This window comes from Ostrinia nubilalis, chromosome 17, assembly GCF_963855985.1.
Source record: "Ostrinia nubilalis chromosome 17, ilOstNubi1.1, whole genome shotgun sequence".
Taxonomy (NCBI): domain Eukaryota; kingdom Metazoa; phylum Arthropoda; class Insecta; order Lepidoptera; family Crambidae; genus Ostrinia; species Ostrinia nubilalis.
This window is the reverse complement of record NC_087104.1, coordinates 5447750-5466188: the sequence shown is the minus strand read 5'-3', so window position 1 is coordinate 5466188 and position 18439 is coordinate 5447750. Positions and strand designations below refer to the sequence as shown.

Here is an 18439-nt window from a genome sequence, read left to right as displayed (position 1 = left end):
CATTCAATTAATTCTGTCAATATCACTTAACTACAAAGTTTGTTTGTCTGTGACTAATAAAAAATATGCTCTGTAATAGAAAATGGATACCGGAGCAGCTGACTATGACATTTAACATTTTTAAAAATTGTTTTACTGATCAATTACAATATATTGTGAAATAAAAATATGTTTAAGTGTTCAGTTCCGGCTTCAGTTCTGTCTGCAGAAATATGATAAATAAGGGACTGTAGAGGTTATGTAACATTTTATATTTTATCTAAACATCATGTCTAGCAGACTTCGTTTCCTTTTTAGGAAATTATATACCATTAGAAGTAACTTTAAACGAATACCAGTAACATTTTTACGCGATGTCTCTGTACAACCAAAGATTTCAGTCGTCCCTGTAACTATTGGATTTTCTTTGTTTACTTGGCTCGGTTTCCAACCAAAACTTTCAGCAGAAGACGAGTTGATACATACAATTAAGCATTGTATATTATTTATCCAACGAGGTGAATATGAAAAAGCTGAGCAGTTGCTTCATATTTCCCTTAGACAAGCACAGCAGATACAACATGAACAGGGCATTACTTATATCTATGATGTAATGGCTAATCTGGCTCTTGAAAGAGCTCAGTTGGACAAAGCAAAACAATTGTTTGTTTCTGTCGCACAAAGAATAATGCAAGATGGAGCTACAGAAGATGATCCCCGTATGGTTCACATAAGCTCTAAGCTAGCTAGAATCAGTCATCTAAAAAAAGAATATTCCACAGCCCAACTTGGATACGATTACTGTTTAGAAAAACTGAGAACTGCTATGCAATATGGTGCAGACGATGCAACCAAAAAACTTTTAGCAATGACAGAGGACTGGTATGGCAGACTGTTTCTTGATTGTCAACAAATTGAACAGAGTCTGCCACTGCTGATAAGTTCATTAAAATGGATGAGGGAAGTTTCAGATGTAGATAAAGAACACATTGTTATTCAACTCAACGATATTGGAACAGTCTGTGACCTTCTAGGCAAGGCCGATGAAAGCATAAACTACTTTAAAGAAGCTATTGAATTAGGAAAAGATTTAAATATGGATGATATGGGAGCCATGTATGTTAATTTAGGAAGAGCATATTTGAAGAAAAACTTAATAGCTGAGGCCAGAAAAAGTTGTGGTTATGGATGGAAATTGGGGGTTGTATCCAAAAATAATGATATCAAACAAGAAGCTGAATCATGTTTACAAGAACTAAAAAACCATAGTTAATCTTATAACTTTATTTTTAAAATGAATATTAAGAACAATATATTTTAAAATTAAAGATTTGTATTTTCAATCTCAAATTTCACCCTGTAAAATTGTTGTTTAACAAAACATAATTATATGAGAAAATAATATCATTTTGATTTTTATGTAAATGCACTGGAACTAAAACAGTGTTGCGTTCTTCAATCACGATTGAATATTTACAACGTATTTCGGTTAGAGACTTGAGCACTGTCATTTTAAAATTAAAGTGTATTATGGCTTAACTTAAAATAAACATTGTGTTATTGAGCACTCTCCTTTGTGACGCTGAATGGCTCTGCGACAAGTTCGGCACGGGAGTTCGCGATGACAACATCCTTTACTGGACGGTCGTTTGCGCCAGTCGGCGACTTTTCAATCTTACGCACAACATCCTGCAAATAAGAAAACAAACATTTTTATCAGCACAAGTTTTGAAAACAGCGTACAGTTTTTAAAAAAATCTCCTTTTATAGTCAGGGTTTTGAGTTTTGACAGCTGAGTTCATAATGCTATCACTTATTAGATAAACAGCTACTTTTTCTGAAGATTGAGATCATCGTTAATTTCACAATTTCTGAGATCTTACCATTCCTTCCAAAACTTTCCCAAAGACAACGTGTCTGCCGTCTAACCAAGGGGTCTTGGTGGTAGTGATGAAGAACTGGGATCCATTTGTGTCTTTTCCAGCATTAGCCATGGACAGCCAACCAGCACCATAGTGACGTAGCTTGAAGTTCTCATCTTCGAAACGATCACCGTAAATACTGCGTCCTGTAAAAAAATAAATAATTTTATAGTTTAATGGCAAATAAGCAGCGTCTCATCAATCATTCATATCACTATATTTTGGATAACACAAAATAATGATGTAACTGTGAAAAAGATATTTTATAACAAAAATAAAGATATTTAGAGACAAATCCATTATCTGAATATAAGATGCCTACTTTTAAGGTGGTCTTTGTGGGTTATCAAATTGTAAGTCTTACCTATGTACAAAGACCACTTCAACTGAATTCAAGAGTTAAGATAAGTTTGACAGCTCACAATAAAATTAAGCTCATAAATATTTGAAGTATCTAATGTAAGATATTATCTTGTTATTAACTTACTATACAAATACAATAATAAAATATGATAATTCAAAGAAAGTCCTAACATATTCTTAGTTTTCAATAAATCTTTGATATTTTACCTCCAGTGCCGTCACCCTTGGTGAAGTCACCACCTTGGATCATGAAGTTTTCAATCACTCTGTGGAATTTGCTGCCCTTGTAGCCTTCTCCTTCAGGCTTTTGAGCCAAGGCATAAAAGTTCTCAGTAGTTTTTGGAACTGTTTTTCCAAACAAACCAATGACTACTGTGCCTGCACTCTCTCCTCCAATGGTAATATCAAAATAAACCTAATAGAAAAAGATAATAAACATCAGTAAACAAATATTATACCTAGTATAATTTTTAAAAGGCATGAATTAAAAGGTATAAGACCTATGTTATTGTAGTCCATTGTTACTTGATTATAGTCATTTTATTTATTGACGGTCGACTTCTGACCAATCTAAAATGATTGTGTGCCTACTACTGCTATTATTAAATGAATGCAGATTGAATCACAAAAGGCAAATTACAATGGCCTAAAAAGTAGTACCTACATACCTACAGAAAATAATTTAGGGTCAGTAGTCAGTATGAATGATACTATGTAACAGGACAAAAATAAAAAAGCTCACACAAAGGATCATGACATGCGAGAGAAAAAAACTTGTAGCGTCATTTCAAAAGGTCAGCGACCGGATGATGGCACAAAAAGTTCATGAACTTTATGTGAAGGTCAATTATGATGGAAATTCATATGTGTGAATTGCATATTTTACAGGAAACTGAAAAAAAAAACTAGAAGTTACCTTGTGGGTGACCTTAGGGCCTTTGGGAGAATCATCAGATCGCGCACTGGCGATTATCAACAGTAAGCCAAGAGCTGCGGCTAGGGTTCCCATGACGAGTATTAGTTTGACTCTTGTTTTAGCTATTTTTTAAAAATAATAAGGCTATTTGGCACAATTTTTAAACCTAAGTTATTCAGCAAATTCACGTGTGTCCACTTCTGAATCTGCCGTAAAAATCCACGTCAATCACCACAACCACCAATATTTGATGCGTCCAATCATCAGTGTCATCAAGTAGTGGTGTAGTAAAAGATTACGATATCGTCTTATGTTTCAATTGAATGTTTTGTTCAAATCGTATGTAATCGTATCGACATAATAATTTAATGTATTTTGTAGCTTCGATCAACATTAAGGAGTTTCAAACAAACACAAATTATTGTTAAATGTTTTATTCTCACGTTTATCTACTTATTTCCATAACATAAAATTCCCTAAATGCTAAAAGCACGAAGAGTGAAACGATCATGATTCACTCACAGTAATTTTAAACGCCAGTTCGGTGTACCGCTGAAAATTAATAAATGAAATATAGTAGGTACTAAATGACTTACTTTATCAGCAGACTAAATTAAATCTAATTACTCACCGTTTAGAAATATTGTCTAAATCGACTAAATGCGGTTTTGGGTCTGCTGAGCTTTGACATCTATTGCTCCATTGCTCTGTCGATTTAGCATAGCTAAATTCAACTACTTTATCATCCAATAAATTATGAGATCTCTCCATTTCGTTCAAAAACGCATTAGTATCTACTAAAGACATATTAATGGGTCTTCCTTCAGTCCTTAAGCTAAAACAAAATTTGAAATAACATCTTGCACTTCTACATATTAAAGTAGTAATTTAATTTTAAAGAAAAAATAATCCATCATTCTTACCTCGTATTACTATCGTGATCTTGTTTATGCAATTCACCTAAAAATCAATAACAAGAAGTATGAAAAAAGTGAAAAATTTGTATAAAATAGGTTATGTACCTACACTCAACATCAAATAAATCGCACCTTCCGCGACGCGAACTTTAAAGATTTTCTTCGGACACAATCATGTTTCCCCAACAATATTGGTGTTATTTGAAAGCCCAATAAATAAACTTAAAGAAAAACACATTAAATTTTTTTATAAACCAATAACAGGTACCATAAATGGGACTTGAAAAAAGGCCTCACTTGGGGCTCACCTCTGGGATCAAGTAGACCAATTTTTGTGGTTATAAAACCAGATAATGATCTTACGTGTCCTTTTTAACAGATGGATAGCGATTAATCCCAATTTAACAGCTTTGTAGCCATAAAAGTTGCTTAAGCGTAACTACCTATTTTTTGAAGAAGTGACTGGATCCTTCTAAAGACACATTTTTGGGGTAAAAACCTTTCCTTTAATGAAATGAAGTTTAGAACTAGGCTTTCAAATGGTACCAATGTTGGTGGGAAGTGGGGATGCATACGTTTGATAAGTGCTTGTCGCGGGAGGTGCGATTTATTTGATGCCGAGTGTATTTTTTTTATTATGATCATTCCCTACCGGATTTTTTATGTGTTCTTGTGCCTGAGCTTTGCCAACGGCGTGTTCTGTCGGACACATTTTCTATTTCATTTTGTGAACTTGATGACTTTTTATTACAATTATAATCTTTTTTTGGTCTTGTTTTGGCTCTCCATTCTTCAATAGCCAGTTGTTGTCGTTTCTTATGAGATAAATATTTGATATACCAATGTAAATGTGCTGTTATTTCTTGTTGAGTAAGTCCTGAAATATAACATTAATTTTAAAAAGTTTTTAATTCAATACATTAGTAAAATCTGATTAAAATTAACAAATCACCAGATATATTCATCGAGACATCTTGTATGAATAAGTCTGTATCAGTTTGGCATAAGTTTTCAGCATCGTCATTGCTTGCAAAATGTTTTTGCCATATTTTGATGAAAATGTTATGATTGTATTCGTTCCATCCTCCGTACTTATTTGTGTGACTTAAAAAATCTTGGAACTGTTGAACTTCCTGTAATTTGACACTTTTACAAATTAAAAGGCTTCGAAACTATAATGTGACATAATTCTCACATTCATAAACTTACTGGATATTTAAATGGAGAATTAATTATATTTCTTACGGGGCTCGGTATAATATCACTATATGTCTTGCTAGTTACTTTTGTAAGCTTTATTACTTTATTAGTCTGATTTTCATCAGCATTTATCTGAAAAAGTAAAACCTAATTATTTTTTTTAGTCATTTAAATTGATTTTTGTTCTTTTTTATGAATAAAATCATCAGCCACACACTTGCTTCAGTAAATATTCTTCATTTGTTTTCAAAGTAGCCAATTCTCTATGCAGAAATTTTTTGAAAGTTTTGATATGTTCATCAAGTTCTAAAACATGTTTTTTGACGTCATCGATATCTGAAATTCCGAAAAAAAATGTTCATGGTACAGACTACAGATACAATTTCTATAATAAGGTAAATATATAAATTTGCCTTTATGACATAGTAATGAAAATTATATTTATGTTAAATAGGTAACTAACCTGAATTCCTTAAGGTATCTTGTGATTTTGTTATGCACTTTAGATCATCATACAATTGTTTTATATCCACAAAAGATGACTTTAACTTATTTATATACCTTTTACAATCAAAATCACATTTTATAAAATCGTTATCATCATCACCAAATTTCTTTTTTATACTTTGAATCATCAAATCTTCTTGTATCTTTAATCTGCGTATTCTCGCTAATATACCATCATGACATGATGAATTTTGCAATAAATTTTTACTACTTTCGTTAGAAATATCAACGTCGCTCATTTTATTTTACGTGTCCAAGTAATATTGATCAAACATTTGATTTGATCACTAGTCATCCGATTAGTCGCCATTCAACAACACTAGTCAGATTGAGTGATGTCGTAGTCGATAACGTGTTCAATTGATTTAGTCGATTATAATGATAAAAAATATTTTTTGACGTTTTAAATCGATACTTAGCAGTTTTGCACAGTATGACAACACTAGTAAAGGTGTACCGCAGAATGTAGAATGGATTGTAAATTATTTGGAAATTAATATAATTGTATTGTGTGTAAACATCATGTTTTCTCGATCCAGACTTCTGTTTACTAGGGCGCTTTCATTACGAGTTAGTATAAATCTGAAGCGTTATGATAAGATCAATAACATTGAATTCTAACCTCACTCACTGGTCTTGTTTTCAGAATATATCCAAGCCGGAATTCCAAAATGAAGCTCGTATTCTGTACAACGTTACTGCAACCAGAGGCCGATCTACTACTCCACTAAATACTATCGTTATGTTTGTCCCACAGCAAGAGGTAAGTCAAAAACTGCGCTCGTAACTTAGAAGTGAAGTGATTATGAAATGATGATACATAAAAAAAAAATATGTTGTAATCAAAATAAGAATCTAATTAGTAATACTAAATTAGGTATCTTGATAATTTTTGAATATTAATCTTTGTACTATTATTTTTACTAAACCTGGAAACTGTAAAAACCTCATACCTACTACATATTTTTAAAATTCAATTGCAGCCTATACTATAAATACATTTTTGTTCTTGAAAATAACTTAAATAGACAATTTTAATAAATTCCAGGCATGGATTGTAGAACGTATGGGTAAATTTCACAGAATATTGGAACCAGGGTTGAATCTACTGTGGCCAATAGTAGACAAGATAAAATATGTGCAAAGTCTTAAAGAAATAGCGATAGATGTTCCTAAGCAGAGTGCAATTACATCGGACAATGTGACGTTGAGTATCGATGGAGTATTATACCTTCGCATCATAGATCCATATTTAGGTAAATGATTATCTTAAATTTTATAATTTCCCTAATATAAGAAAATATTTTTTATTATAATCCAAATTTCCTTTTTTAGCATCATATGGGGTGGAAGATCCTGAATTTGCTATTACACAGCTGGCTCAAACAACTATGAGATCGGAACTAGGTCAGATATCACTGGACAAAGTTTTCAGGGAGAGAGAATCCTTGAACGTGTCCATTGTGCACGCCATCAATAAAGCCAGTGAAGCTTGGGGCATAACTTGTCTCCGATATGAAATTCGTAAGTGTTAAAATATTAATTCATACCACTTATTAAATACTTACTATATTATTAATATCTAAAACTGCTACCAATTTAGTTATTAGGAATTTTGTGTTAATAAGATAATCGCAAACTAAATTTAAAACTTGAAAAGAATTTTGGACGGGATTCTACGTGCTCACGGACCAGGCTTTAGTTATAATTTATGTTTTTTATATACACTCAACTGCAAAAAAAATATGCAGAAAAAAAGACTATTCTACTCTGATAACCCCTTCTAGCCTACTACCAAATCAACTGAGCTGATTTTTTAAAAAAAATTTTATTGGGCTATCATCATAAGATACTATCCGTTCGCGATAAGTTTGCCGCTGGCGATATGACGTCACTCGAAGAAAAGCGTCTATAACTTTAACAAACTATATTTAAAATATTTTTTATTTATTATTATTGATAAAAATTGTGTATTTGCGTAAAATAAGACACATTAATTACGTTTAATCACTAACTAATTACGTTTAAACGCGGTTGGGGGAGGGGACGCGCATTCCACGGACCGGCAAACTTAGCGCGAACGGGTAGTACAGTATTAAACACAAAAAAATAAATAAAGCCAAAGGTCTCTAGCCAACTGCTCCCACACAAACAATAACCACAGCATGCATATTATTATAATGTAAGCAACTCATGAATTTTACACAATACAATAAAATAATTTCAATTTTGATTTTAAACCAAAAAAGACAGCAAAAAAATAAAGCAATAAGAAAAACAGTAACAAAAAAAGAGGCTTCCTAAATACATCCAGGGGTACGTCACTCGTCTTGTTATTAAGAAACCAGTTTTTAAAATATTGCTCCTGGGACTGGGAATCGAACCCCGTACCTCCAGTACTGTGACAGATGGTTACCCCCCCCCCCCCCCCCCCCATCCCTAGTTGGGCTATCAATTTGAAGAGATAGTTGATAATAGTACCACAGAATACATAATAGTAGCAACAGAAATTGCACTCCTTTGTGTAGGATCAGATGCCGACATTCTACGGTAATAATAATAATGCAAAATATCCAACGCACATGGTGCATTCGAAATCGCACCTTACTACTACGCTCACAAGAGCGCAATTTTTTTGTGTTCGGAATTGATCTACCTCACAGCTTAAGCGTCAGGGTTGTATAAGCAAAGTAAAATAAACAAAAACTTAATTTTAAGAAGCATTTATTTTATTTACGATTGGTAAACTTTAATCTAGTGGTGTTTGTTTAGCACGTACCTATTAATAAACTTCAATGTTGCGATAATTCGAAATTGGACAAACAGTTAAAAGGTGTAGTGTCGGAAAATAGACACGGTGAAGTAAAGTTAATGTTTATATTAGCTAAAATATTTTTTTTGCTACAGTTTTTTGTCATAAATATTTCAAAATTATTTAAAAAGTGTAGTTTTTATAATTATGTGCTGTTGGAACAATAAACCTTGATTGTGACGATGATCGACCGAGCGTGTATAGAAATACGCGTGTGCTCACAGGCGCGTGGCGGCCCTGACTGATTTGCAACTTGAAGTTGTCGCGCGCTGTAGGTAATTATCTCGGCCGGCATAGGCGAGTGACGGAGGCCTGATAGTACTAATGAGGGTTTTCGCGTATGAAAAATCCGCCAGATGGCAATACGTAGACGCGAGGTCCAAATGCTGCATGATTGGTTATTTTTGACATGACATTGACAGACATGTCAAAATCCACCAATCACGCAGCAGTCAGACCCCACATCCACGTCTCGCCATCTAGCGGATCTTTCATACGCGAAAACCCTCATTCATGAACTATGATACTAATCCCACCCCATCCCATGGTATGTCAGGGGCCCAGCCCCCCTGAAAAGAAAATATGCCAATGAACCACGTTCTTTATTGTACAGGTGACATCAAGCTGCCGTCGCGCGTGCACGAGGCCATGCAAATGCAGGTGGAGGCGGAGCGGCGGAAGCGCGCCGCCATCTTGGAATCCGAGGGCGTGCGCGCGGCTGACATCAACGTCGCTGAGGGCAAGCGCCAGGCCCGCATATTGGCGTCAGGTATGAGACCAGCGAAAAAATCTACATAAACTAAACTGAAAAACAACTATTCACCTATTTGAGAGAAACGGACGATCTTCGAATTATTTTACGAATGTGAACTTTTTTCGATGGTATGAGTATTGTAAGATAGATGATAGATAGATATAATATGGTTTATACACAAGAAGCAAAAAGTAAGATTACTAAACACAGGAGTAGCAGGAAAGATATAGTACATTAGTAATACAAAGAGTAAGAAAGAAAATCCTGCGCTAAGGTATAAGTGTGCCGCAGCGATGCAAAAAAGCAGAGAGCTCAGTGTAGACACTGCTCTAAAATGAGCAGAACACTGATTTTCAGCTCTTGCTTGAAAAAAAGAAGGTAGACGCACGAGAATGGTAGAGAATAAGGTGGTGAAAATGTTGTACTATAGTAAACCTACATAAATATCAGAAATTAGGGAAATGTAATAATTATAACTATTGTTCTTATATGGTTTATACATACATATACTATCTGTCTATGAAAAGGAGTATGAGACTTAATAGTTAAAATGGAGAATTCAGTTAGTTTATATCAATAATTTTACATGGCTGAAATGATGATGACGATGAATATAATAATTATAATATTTTGTAACTCTGAGGCTGAACTGTTTGTGATAAAACATGCCTGAGAATCGCTTAGAAATTCAAGAAAACTCACATATAAAGCGGTTACCTGTTTGAGAACTTGGTGCCATAGACTTGCATACAAAGACCAAAATTAGTCAAACATAACAGCAACCCTATTTTTAAGAGCCATTTTACATTTTCGTGCGAATTTCTAAGATTTTGGAAGCATGAATTACTATCTTAAGCAACACCCAGAGATTATTTAATAACTGCGAAAGATAGGTCAATCCTTGTTGTTGACCATTAATGAAACGGATTTACTAAAACTCTTTTGCTTAATTCACAGTGCCCCATCTCCCACAACCATTTTACGAAAAAATTGCCGCAGACTCATTTTCAAAGTCCTGTATCTATTATTTATGCTCATATAATAAGATTAAAAATATATAGTAATCATCGGACATATATTCTTGTAGTCCATTAATGAAATAGATTCTTGAATTTCATTACCATTATTGAGTAAAATCTAAAAATAATTTGGCAAATTTGAAGATTAACGTCACATTTTGATCGTGGTTTTTGGTTTAAAAACACAGCATAAACTGCAATAAAAGTATCCCAAAATAAAGAATATTCATTGTAGAATTAATTTCTACAGTTATTGTTTAAATATTAGTAACCACTTTGTCAAAATATTGATGTGAATATCAGTATAAATTACAATGCGCAAGCCGACATCGATTAGTATGGCGCGAGCGCCCGTCAAGGCAGGACCTGTGTCATTTTTCCCGCCGTGACGTTTACGTGCGTTCGTGTCGTAAAGCGGTGATTTGTACGGCGACCAAATACATTTGATACTATGCCGAGAGGCTGTTTCGAGTCGGCCGGCCGAGCAGAAATTGAAATGATGAATTTTAATTTCTTTGACGGATCTGGGTGTAACTATGTATAATATGTAGGTACCATGTATTTAATTTAATAAATAAATTATAAAAAAGTATATCCATTATGATAGCACCCTTAACACAAGCATATTGGTTGCCTACTTTTGGACTAGATGGCGCTGTGAAATTGTCCAAAGATTTGTTTATTTATTTATCCGCTTTGAGTTTTGTTTCGTGAAGAAGAAAAAGAAGCGTTTTGTTTTGTTGTTAAATCTATACTAATAAAAGAGGAAAGATTTAATTGTTTGTTTGTTTGTTTGTTTGGAGGCAATAGGCTCCGAAAAAAATTTCTTTCACGATTTAGAATCCTAATTTTTTTCTATGTAGGCTATAAAATATTTTCAAAAACTTTAGTCCAAAATCTTTGATAAAATTCGACGTTTAATAAATAAATTAGATAACATGTTAATACTTTTTTTTTCAGTACGATTTTAGTACTTGTTTTTCCGAAATTCTACGATTTAACTAAACTTCTAAAGTGTTTATATTTTATGCATAATTTATTAACTTCTAAAATATACATATATCCTATTGATAGATGACGTGCTTCGTATTTTATTAAAATTATTACCTGACTAGGTTAAAAAGGTGTGGAATGTTATTTTGGAGATAACTTGGTTGCATAGAAATATAGAGAGATGCTAAGTAATGCGCTGAGTTCGAAACTCAGTGTCGTATTAGAAATTCGCACACACAAAGAAATCAAATTATGTGCTCATTATCCATTGCGGTATCAGTATTCAACGTTCGAATAATCTTTAGTACTATGCAAGCAATATAAACTGTTTACATAATGACGTCGCTACTGTCATCATTGCTTTCACAAGCAATATGTTCCAATTTGTCCCTTGTCACATTTCCCTTTAGTTTCTGTGATCTGTGCTTGTTTCTAAGTTGATATCAATGAAATATTCCTTAGTACTTTTGATTTAAATTTTTTTTTTATTTTGACACGTGTTTGAAAAATCAAGGTCAGATTACAATAAAATAACAAGTGAAAACGTAACATTGCATTGCAACTCGCAATTTCGCAATATTGATGAGGAGATTCCATTGGAAAGTCTGTATTCATTCCTAGGATTCCCCTAACACCATCAAATTCAAGAGAATTCAAGAGAGTGCAGTTTCCCATCTCATGCTTAGGGACCACGGTTTAAAATATTTTAATTATATATTTTAAAATATTTTAAATATAGTAATATTGCATAGAGCCTGCAACGGGCAACCGCGTGCGCAGCTGCTCATACTAATTTTCGATACAAAAGCAAGTGTTGGCGCCCTCACGAGTGTTAGCGGAGTTCCATATGGTAGCGGGAGTAGACTTAATGGAAATCTATGCTTCTCCGACGACCAGTTGTATGTGGAATACTCCAGAGTATGCGCACACAATAGCCTGGTGATTTTAGCACCTGAAGGAAAAACAAAAAAACATTGTTTACAAAGAAATCTGCGGCAGGTGTAGTGTTTTAATTTTGTTTTAGAAAGATCTCATAATTTTGTAAGTATTCAAATATTTAAACATAATGATGTGTATATTTTATATCAAAAAATATAATCATTTAACAAAATTAATTTTCTTAGAATATTTTAATTCTATTAGAACCATTTTCCACTTCATCGCAGAAGAAGTCGCGGGCAAAAAGCTAGTATGAAATATGTAGTATTGCCCGCGGCTTCACCCGCTTGAAATTTAGTTTGTCACAGATCGTCATAAATTATAGCCTATACATTGTTATTCTGGTCGACGCCAGGGATGGATGAGCGTCGCTGTCGCTGGCGACAGGGTCTTCTGGTTCAGGGTTCATGGCGTAGGTCTCAGGCAAAATGAAATCCACTCGTAGAAATTAAAAACTCAGTGTATTAACGAAAATAATTACACACAGCACTAGAGTCGTATCGGAACTGAGTGAACCAAAGGTCTTGCGATAGGAACGTCCGACCCGAGTGATAGTTGAACACAGACTGCCTAGTACTGCTGTACTGTACTGTAAAGTTTCATCAAAATCTGTTCAGTAGTTTTTGCGTGAAAGTGTAACAAACATCCAGACATCCACACAAACTTTCGTATTTATAATATTAGTAAGACTAGTAAAAAGTAAGATAGTAAGATGAATTATTTTAGTTGTTTGTTTACTTATAATAATATTTATTTATTTATTTCTTAGCTCTGTCTGATAATGGAGCTGGAGGAGATGCAATGGCCACCTCCGTAACAAAACAATAGAACCATATGGAGTTTGAGCTTGTGTGATTCGCCTTGACGAATATTTCGTATCTAGGGTCCGATGATGGAGCTGTAAGGGGGCAGATTTTTTTTTTCACTATGTGACTGTCTTTATTTTGTACTTAATATATTTTACATATTATACCTATTCGTGTTTCATTATTCGTATCCAGGGTCCGATGATGGAGCTGTAAGGGGGCAGATTTATTTTTCACTATGTGACTGTCTTTATTTTGTACTTAATATATATTTTACATATTATACCTATTCGTGTTTCATTATGAATCGAAATATAAAAGACTTAATAAACTCTATTAAAAATTTAAATTAATTAATCAAGTTTGAATACCTCATTCTACCTTAAAATTAATAACTTAAATCAAGTCTTAATACGGTCACGGCTCAAGATTTTTTTGTCCATTTCAGCGTTCTTTTTACTCTTTTGACGTTGCGTTGACAGCTTTTACCTAAATTCGCGCGGAATATTTTTGTGAAATGGCTCTTAAGTTGTGAGTGTGAATCTTAATCATCTGATTTCAGAGGCTGAAAAGCAGGAGCAGATCAACAAGGCGTCGGGAGAGGCGCAGGCCATGCTCGCCGTAGCGGAGGCGCGCGCGCGCGGGCTGCGGCTCGTCGGCGGTGCGCTTGCGCAGAAGGTGAGCTTAATGCCCGTTTTCACCAACAATCCTTAATTTTTAAGTGACCCCTATGGAAACAAAATTCCTGTTATGTGTTACCATCACTTAAATATTTGGTATTGATGGTGAAAACGGGCATTACTCTCTTAAACAAATGTTTCAATGACTGTGTTAACTTTCGAGAACAGTAAATGTATAAAAGCGACAAATGTGCAAGCAAATGTGGCTTCATTGGAGTGCCGATTTTAAATTTGAGTATGAGGAACGCCTAACGTTAATTTTACGTTTATACTTTTTTTTTCACTTCAAATATTTAGTCGATTCCATACTATTGGTAGAACTGGCATCTGGAAAACGAAAAATTTCTATTTTTAAGTGCATTTAGCTTTACGTCATCAAATATACAAAATTACCAAAGTGAATTCTATAACATGAAACAGATAAGCAGTACATAATATTACAATGTTACATAGAGGTGAAAACTATAGGCTTGGACCAACTACATTGTATCCTATGCAATTTATGTATTTGTAAGCTGTTTGTTTTCTGAATAAAATGAAATAAAAAAATATTTTTTCTACGTTCACAGGACAGCAAGCACGCGGCGTCGCTGACACTGGCTGAACAGTACGTGGCGGCGTTCAACAAGCTCGCCAGAACCAACAACACGCTCATACTACCCGCCAATGCGGGCGACGTGTCCAACCTTGTCGCTCAGGTAATTTGATTGCATTTTGAACATTGTTACAGCAGTTATTGAAATCCTTGGGGAGGCCTTTGTCCAGCAGTGGACGTTTGGCTGAAATGATGATATCTACGGGGTAATCCTGCGTGCGTGACAATCCGCATAACACTCAAAACGCGCTTAAATAGTCCCATTTATCTAGTGAAATGCACACAAGTGCTCATTAATTTATAATTATTTCAAAATATTGCCATCATTGGCGTTATGGGTTATTGAGGAAACTTTATATTATGCTATTTTTCACGTTTTTGATGCTTACCCAATTTTCTTGTGCATTGAAAGCCCATAATATAATGCCTAGATACCTAAACTTACGTCAATTAATGAACGATATCACTGAATTACAAGCAATTTCACAGCCAGTTTCAAACTGCTTCTTTATTTAACGAATTCCACCGCCGACACCAATACAGATCCACAATTCCACATTACTCAAGCTAAAACAGCAAATACGTGTTTCACTAGAATTCATTATTCATTATGACAAATGCAAACATGAGATGCACGCAACTGCGTAAAAGCGAGTCGTACTTTCACTTACAAAACGAGTTGCTTGAAATTAAATGTATTTTTTGTTTCAGGCCATGTCAATATATTCGACGGTGACGGCGCACAATACACAAAACACCCAAACCCAGGAAATCTCAGAGGATTACAATGACCCCCTAGTCAAACTGACCGCGCTCACAGAAAAAGGCTCCACTATGGCCGGCGCAGCCATCCCGCGCGAAGAAGACAGCCTCGCAGAATACTTCTCAGACGATGAGGAAAGAGAAAAGGCCCTCCAAGCCCAGAAAGAGAAGAAAGATCAGAATTTACATAAGTTAGAAAGAGATTAGAGCTGTTAAGTAGTGCTTGTTGTTAAATAAAAGAAATAAATTAACTTGAAACAGTTTCTATTTTATTGTTAATACGAGTTCATTGAAAAGTCGAATGCACTCCGCATTAACATGCCAATAAATTAAATGCTAACGTAATTTTGATTACAATATACAGTCTTATCTTTATAAGTTGGCCTCTTAAGTAAGTGGTATTATAAAAATAATTCTGTACTATAGGACTTGTTAGCAGACTAGCGCTTATACAGTTAAACAGATATTATTTTTATTAAAACATTTGTTCTTACACCTAAATATATCAGAGTTGAAACTTATGAGATTTTAACGAATTTATCTGTTTGATTAAAATAGCTGACGGTGCCTTCTTCAGGATTTGTGGGTGACGTCGGGACTTTGTGGAGGTTTAGGTATGATGCTGTCAGGTCACTGCCATCAAACTGCCTTAGATGTATCTAGAAGAGAGAATACCATATCAGTACTTTACCTAGTAGGGATACATGTAATTACGACCTTACTACTTAATTCAGGTTTCCTTAAAAAATAATTGGTAAAAAGTTTTACAAAAGTAAATTATCAAAACCAGTTAAAGCTATCACAAATGAGTTTCAACTTAAATTACAATGCTGTTGTTTCCATGTAAATCATTATTATCATTGCCATTATCATCATTGTTTTAATGAGGTCAATGTGTTAAGACTTTTAAAAAGTACTAAGGCGTTGGCAGATCAATTATGTAATTACAACACATTTAGTATAATCTGAATACTTACTAATAAATGTAAGTTGACTTCATCACTTCTGCTAAGGTACGGGAAATTCCCACCACTCTTTAGGTGGGCCAACTTTGCCTGTGGATAGGACTTGTATAGGTCCTCTCTGACTTGCGAACTTAAGGCACTCTCATCCCAGACGTCCATTATAGTGATTGGAAGGTTTTTAAGCACTGTTGGTTGTACATAGCTCGGTGTGCAGTTGAGTGTTAACCTTGAGGCCAGCTCTGACTGGTTTAGTGATTCAAGCTGTAAAATAAATAAATTGGTCCATTACAATAGCCTAATCTTATGCATTTATTTCATGTTAAAATTTCGTTTTAGAAAAGAACAATGAGTTTATATCTCAAATATGTGTTGTATTTACTTTAATCTTAGATAAACACAGCTTACAAGTATTAACTAAATCACTCAACAAATAAACTGTACCTCAGTTTTAGTCATAACCTTGGCAATTTGAAAGCAACTTAGAAACATACACCAAGTTAGTACTGTAACTGATATGGAATTAACAATTTAAAAGCAAAATACATACTCTCTCAACCATGAAGTCAATAGATTCCGCTATTCGCCTGTCAACTTTATCGGAAACGAAGTTGCCCATTAGCATCCTCTTTAGTACAAGAGAAGGAAGAAGCCAGAATAATGCAGATGAGTCGTTGTATTCAAACACGGAGGTGTCGGTGAAGCTGTTGCAAAGGATTAGAGAGGCCACTCGGGGACAATTCTGTGTTACTTCCGTAAATTTCTGTGCTATAAAACCTCCTGTAATAAAATTAAGAATAAATGGAAGCAGTAATAACTTTCTGAAAATTAATAAGAAACAAAAAACCTAACTTACCTAAAGACGCTCCAAAAATATGAACCTTATCAAGTTCCAGATAGTCTATGAGACGTTTAAACCCGTCACACCATTCCTTCATGTTCCAATAGGGCGGTGGTTCCGCTGATATGACACGAACTCCACGTGAAGCCAGCCCCATGACTTGTTTGTAAAAAATATCAGCTGTACCAGATACTGGTGGTAAACAAACTAAAGGACAACTGACCGACTTTGGACCGCAATCGAATATTTTCCATGCCTGTAAGAAACAGATTTTAATGTGTAACCTCTCGTTTATTACAATAACTTACAAGGCAGCCTTGAAATCAAGAAAGCAAAGAACTGTTTACTTACCTTAGATCCATCGGAATCTACCACAATTTTCCTAAGTGGAATGCTGCTTCGGAAACTTAAGTATTCATTTGACTGCGATAAATCACTAACAAAACTCATTGTGACTAGCGATGTAAAAATTAAAGAAAATAAACTATTTCTACGATGTTTACGTTCCTTGCGCCATCGATATTATCAAAATTTCTAGTGATGCAAGCTGTCTGGTTGCATGTCGACATTTTTTTTTACATGACTAAACTATTTAACCCAATCCATTCATTTTGATTTTTCTTTTAAAACGTAACTATTTGATGTAAGAATATATACAATAAAAATCAAATGAAATATATAAATCTTGAGTAATACGACAGATACATAAAATATAATTTACTAATCTTGGTAAGAAATTGTTATCAATTTATTTGAAGTTCTGAAACATATATCGATAGCAACACACTATCGTATCGTATCACATCACTTAAATGTCAACGTGGCTGTCAAATGAAACCATAGAGTGGATTTGACTTTTTTATTTTTTATATTTAATGTCTAGACATGGATATATTGGCCAACCAGAATCTCATGGCAAATGGGGAAATAAACTTTGTTGAGTGCAATACTGGGGAAATTGGATTAAACGATCTTGATACTCTTTATTTTTTATTCATGACTTTATTATTAACTAGCTTTCCGCCCGCGGCTTCGCGCGCGTGGACTACATTATCTACATATTTTACGGAACCCTATTTTTTTCCAAAATAAAATGTAGCCTGTTACTCGTGGATAATGTAGCTTTCGAATGGTGAAAGAATTTTTAAAAACGGTCCAGTAGTTTTTGAGCCTATTCATTACAACCAAACAAACAAACAAAGTTTTCCTCTTTATAATATTAGTGCAGAAGTGCAGATGAACATGAAGTATAATATTTTTTTACTAATTTGTGTTCAGTGTCAGTAATACAGTGTGTCTTGATAAAGTGCACATTATGAAATGTCTCTTTCCCTAAAACGATCATAGCAAATGTTGTGATAGGGATAGAGAAGAGACATGAGATTTTTGGTTTTACAAAGGTAATACGATACAAAGTAATAAAAACCACCTGTTATGGGTGCTTTATTTGGAGAAATTTATCAAATAACCAA

The 18439-nt window shown here is 34.2% G+C and overlaps 5 protein-coding genes across 6 annotated transcripts; 2 read left to right on the top strand and 3 right to left on the bottom strand.

The window, feature by feature from the left end:
- Window positions 1–66: 66 nt before the first annotated feature.
- Window positions 67–1307, top strand: LOC135079924 (tetratricopeptide repeat protein 19 homolog, mitochondrial). The gene has a single exon (XM_063974554.1). It carries the CDS (start codon window positions 269–271, stop codon window positions 1250–1252), a length of 984 nt encoding a protein of 327 aa, XP_063830624.1. The 5' UTR covers window positions 67–268; the 3' UTR covers window positions 1253–1307.
- Window positions 1249–3402, bottom strand: LOC135079926 (peptidyl-prolyl cis-trans isomerase B). The gene is made up of 4 exons (XM_063974556.1): window positions 3181–3402; window positions 2472–2679; window positions 1863–2047; window positions 1249–1668 (listed from the first exon to the last, which is right to left on the bottom strand). Exons 1-4 carry the CDS (start codon window positions 3271–3273, stop codon window positions 1537–1539), a joined length of 618 nt encoding a protein of 205 aa, XP_063830626.1. The 5' UTR covers window positions 3274–3402; the 3' UTR covers window positions 1249–1536.
- Window positions 3403–3519: 117 nt separating this feature from the next.
- On the bottom strand, window positions 3520–6133 carry LOC135079923 (coiled-coil domain-containing protein 112-like). Of its 2 annotated transcripts, none has more exons than XM_063974551.1 (8): window positions 5761–6133; window positions 5515–5633; window positions 5307–5444; window positions 5050–5230; window positions 4750–4974; window positions 4104–4140; window positions 3812–4015; window positions 3520–3732 (listed from the first exon to the last, which is right to left on the bottom strand). In XM_063974551.1, the coding sequence occupies exons 1-8, from the start codon at window positions 6041–6043 to the stop codon at window positions 3699–3701; spliced, it is 1221 nt and encodes a 406-aa protein (XP_063830621.1). In that variant the 5' UTR covers window positions 6044–6133; the 3' UTR covers window positions 3520–3698. The 2 variants fall into 2 exon arrangements, with proteins under 2 accessions (XP_063830621.1, XP_063830622.1); XM_063974552.1 differs by having other exon boundaries at window positions 5307–5429.
- Window positions 6134–6227: 94 nt separating this feature from the next.
- Window positions 6228–15425, top strand: LOC135079922 (stomatin-like protein 2, mitochondrial). The gene is made up of 8 exons (XM_063974550.1): window positions 6228–6374; window positions 6451–6567; window positions 6853–7060; window positions 7140–7328; window positions 9230–9385; window positions 13690–13805; window positions 14377–14505; window positions 15114–15425. Exons 1-8 carry the CDS (start codon window positions 6327–6329, stop codon window positions 15369–15371), a joined length of 1221 nt encoding a protein of 406 aa, XP_063830620.1. The 5' UTR covers window positions 6228–6326; the 3' UTR covers window positions 15372–15425.
- Window positions 15412–17507, bottom strand: LOC135079925 (maspardin-like). Its single transcript, XM_063974555.1, has 5 exons — window positions 17319–17507; window positions 16983–17223; window positions 16677–16906; window positions 16142–16390; window positions 15412–15823 (listed from the first exon to the last, which is right to left on the bottom strand). Exons 1-5 carry the CDS (start codon window positions 17415–17417, stop codon window positions 15683–15685), a joined length of 960 nt encoding a protein of 319 aa, XP_063830625.1. The 5' UTR covers window positions 17418–17507; the 3' UTR covers window positions 15412–15682.
- Window positions 17508–18439: the final 932 nt, after the last annotated feature.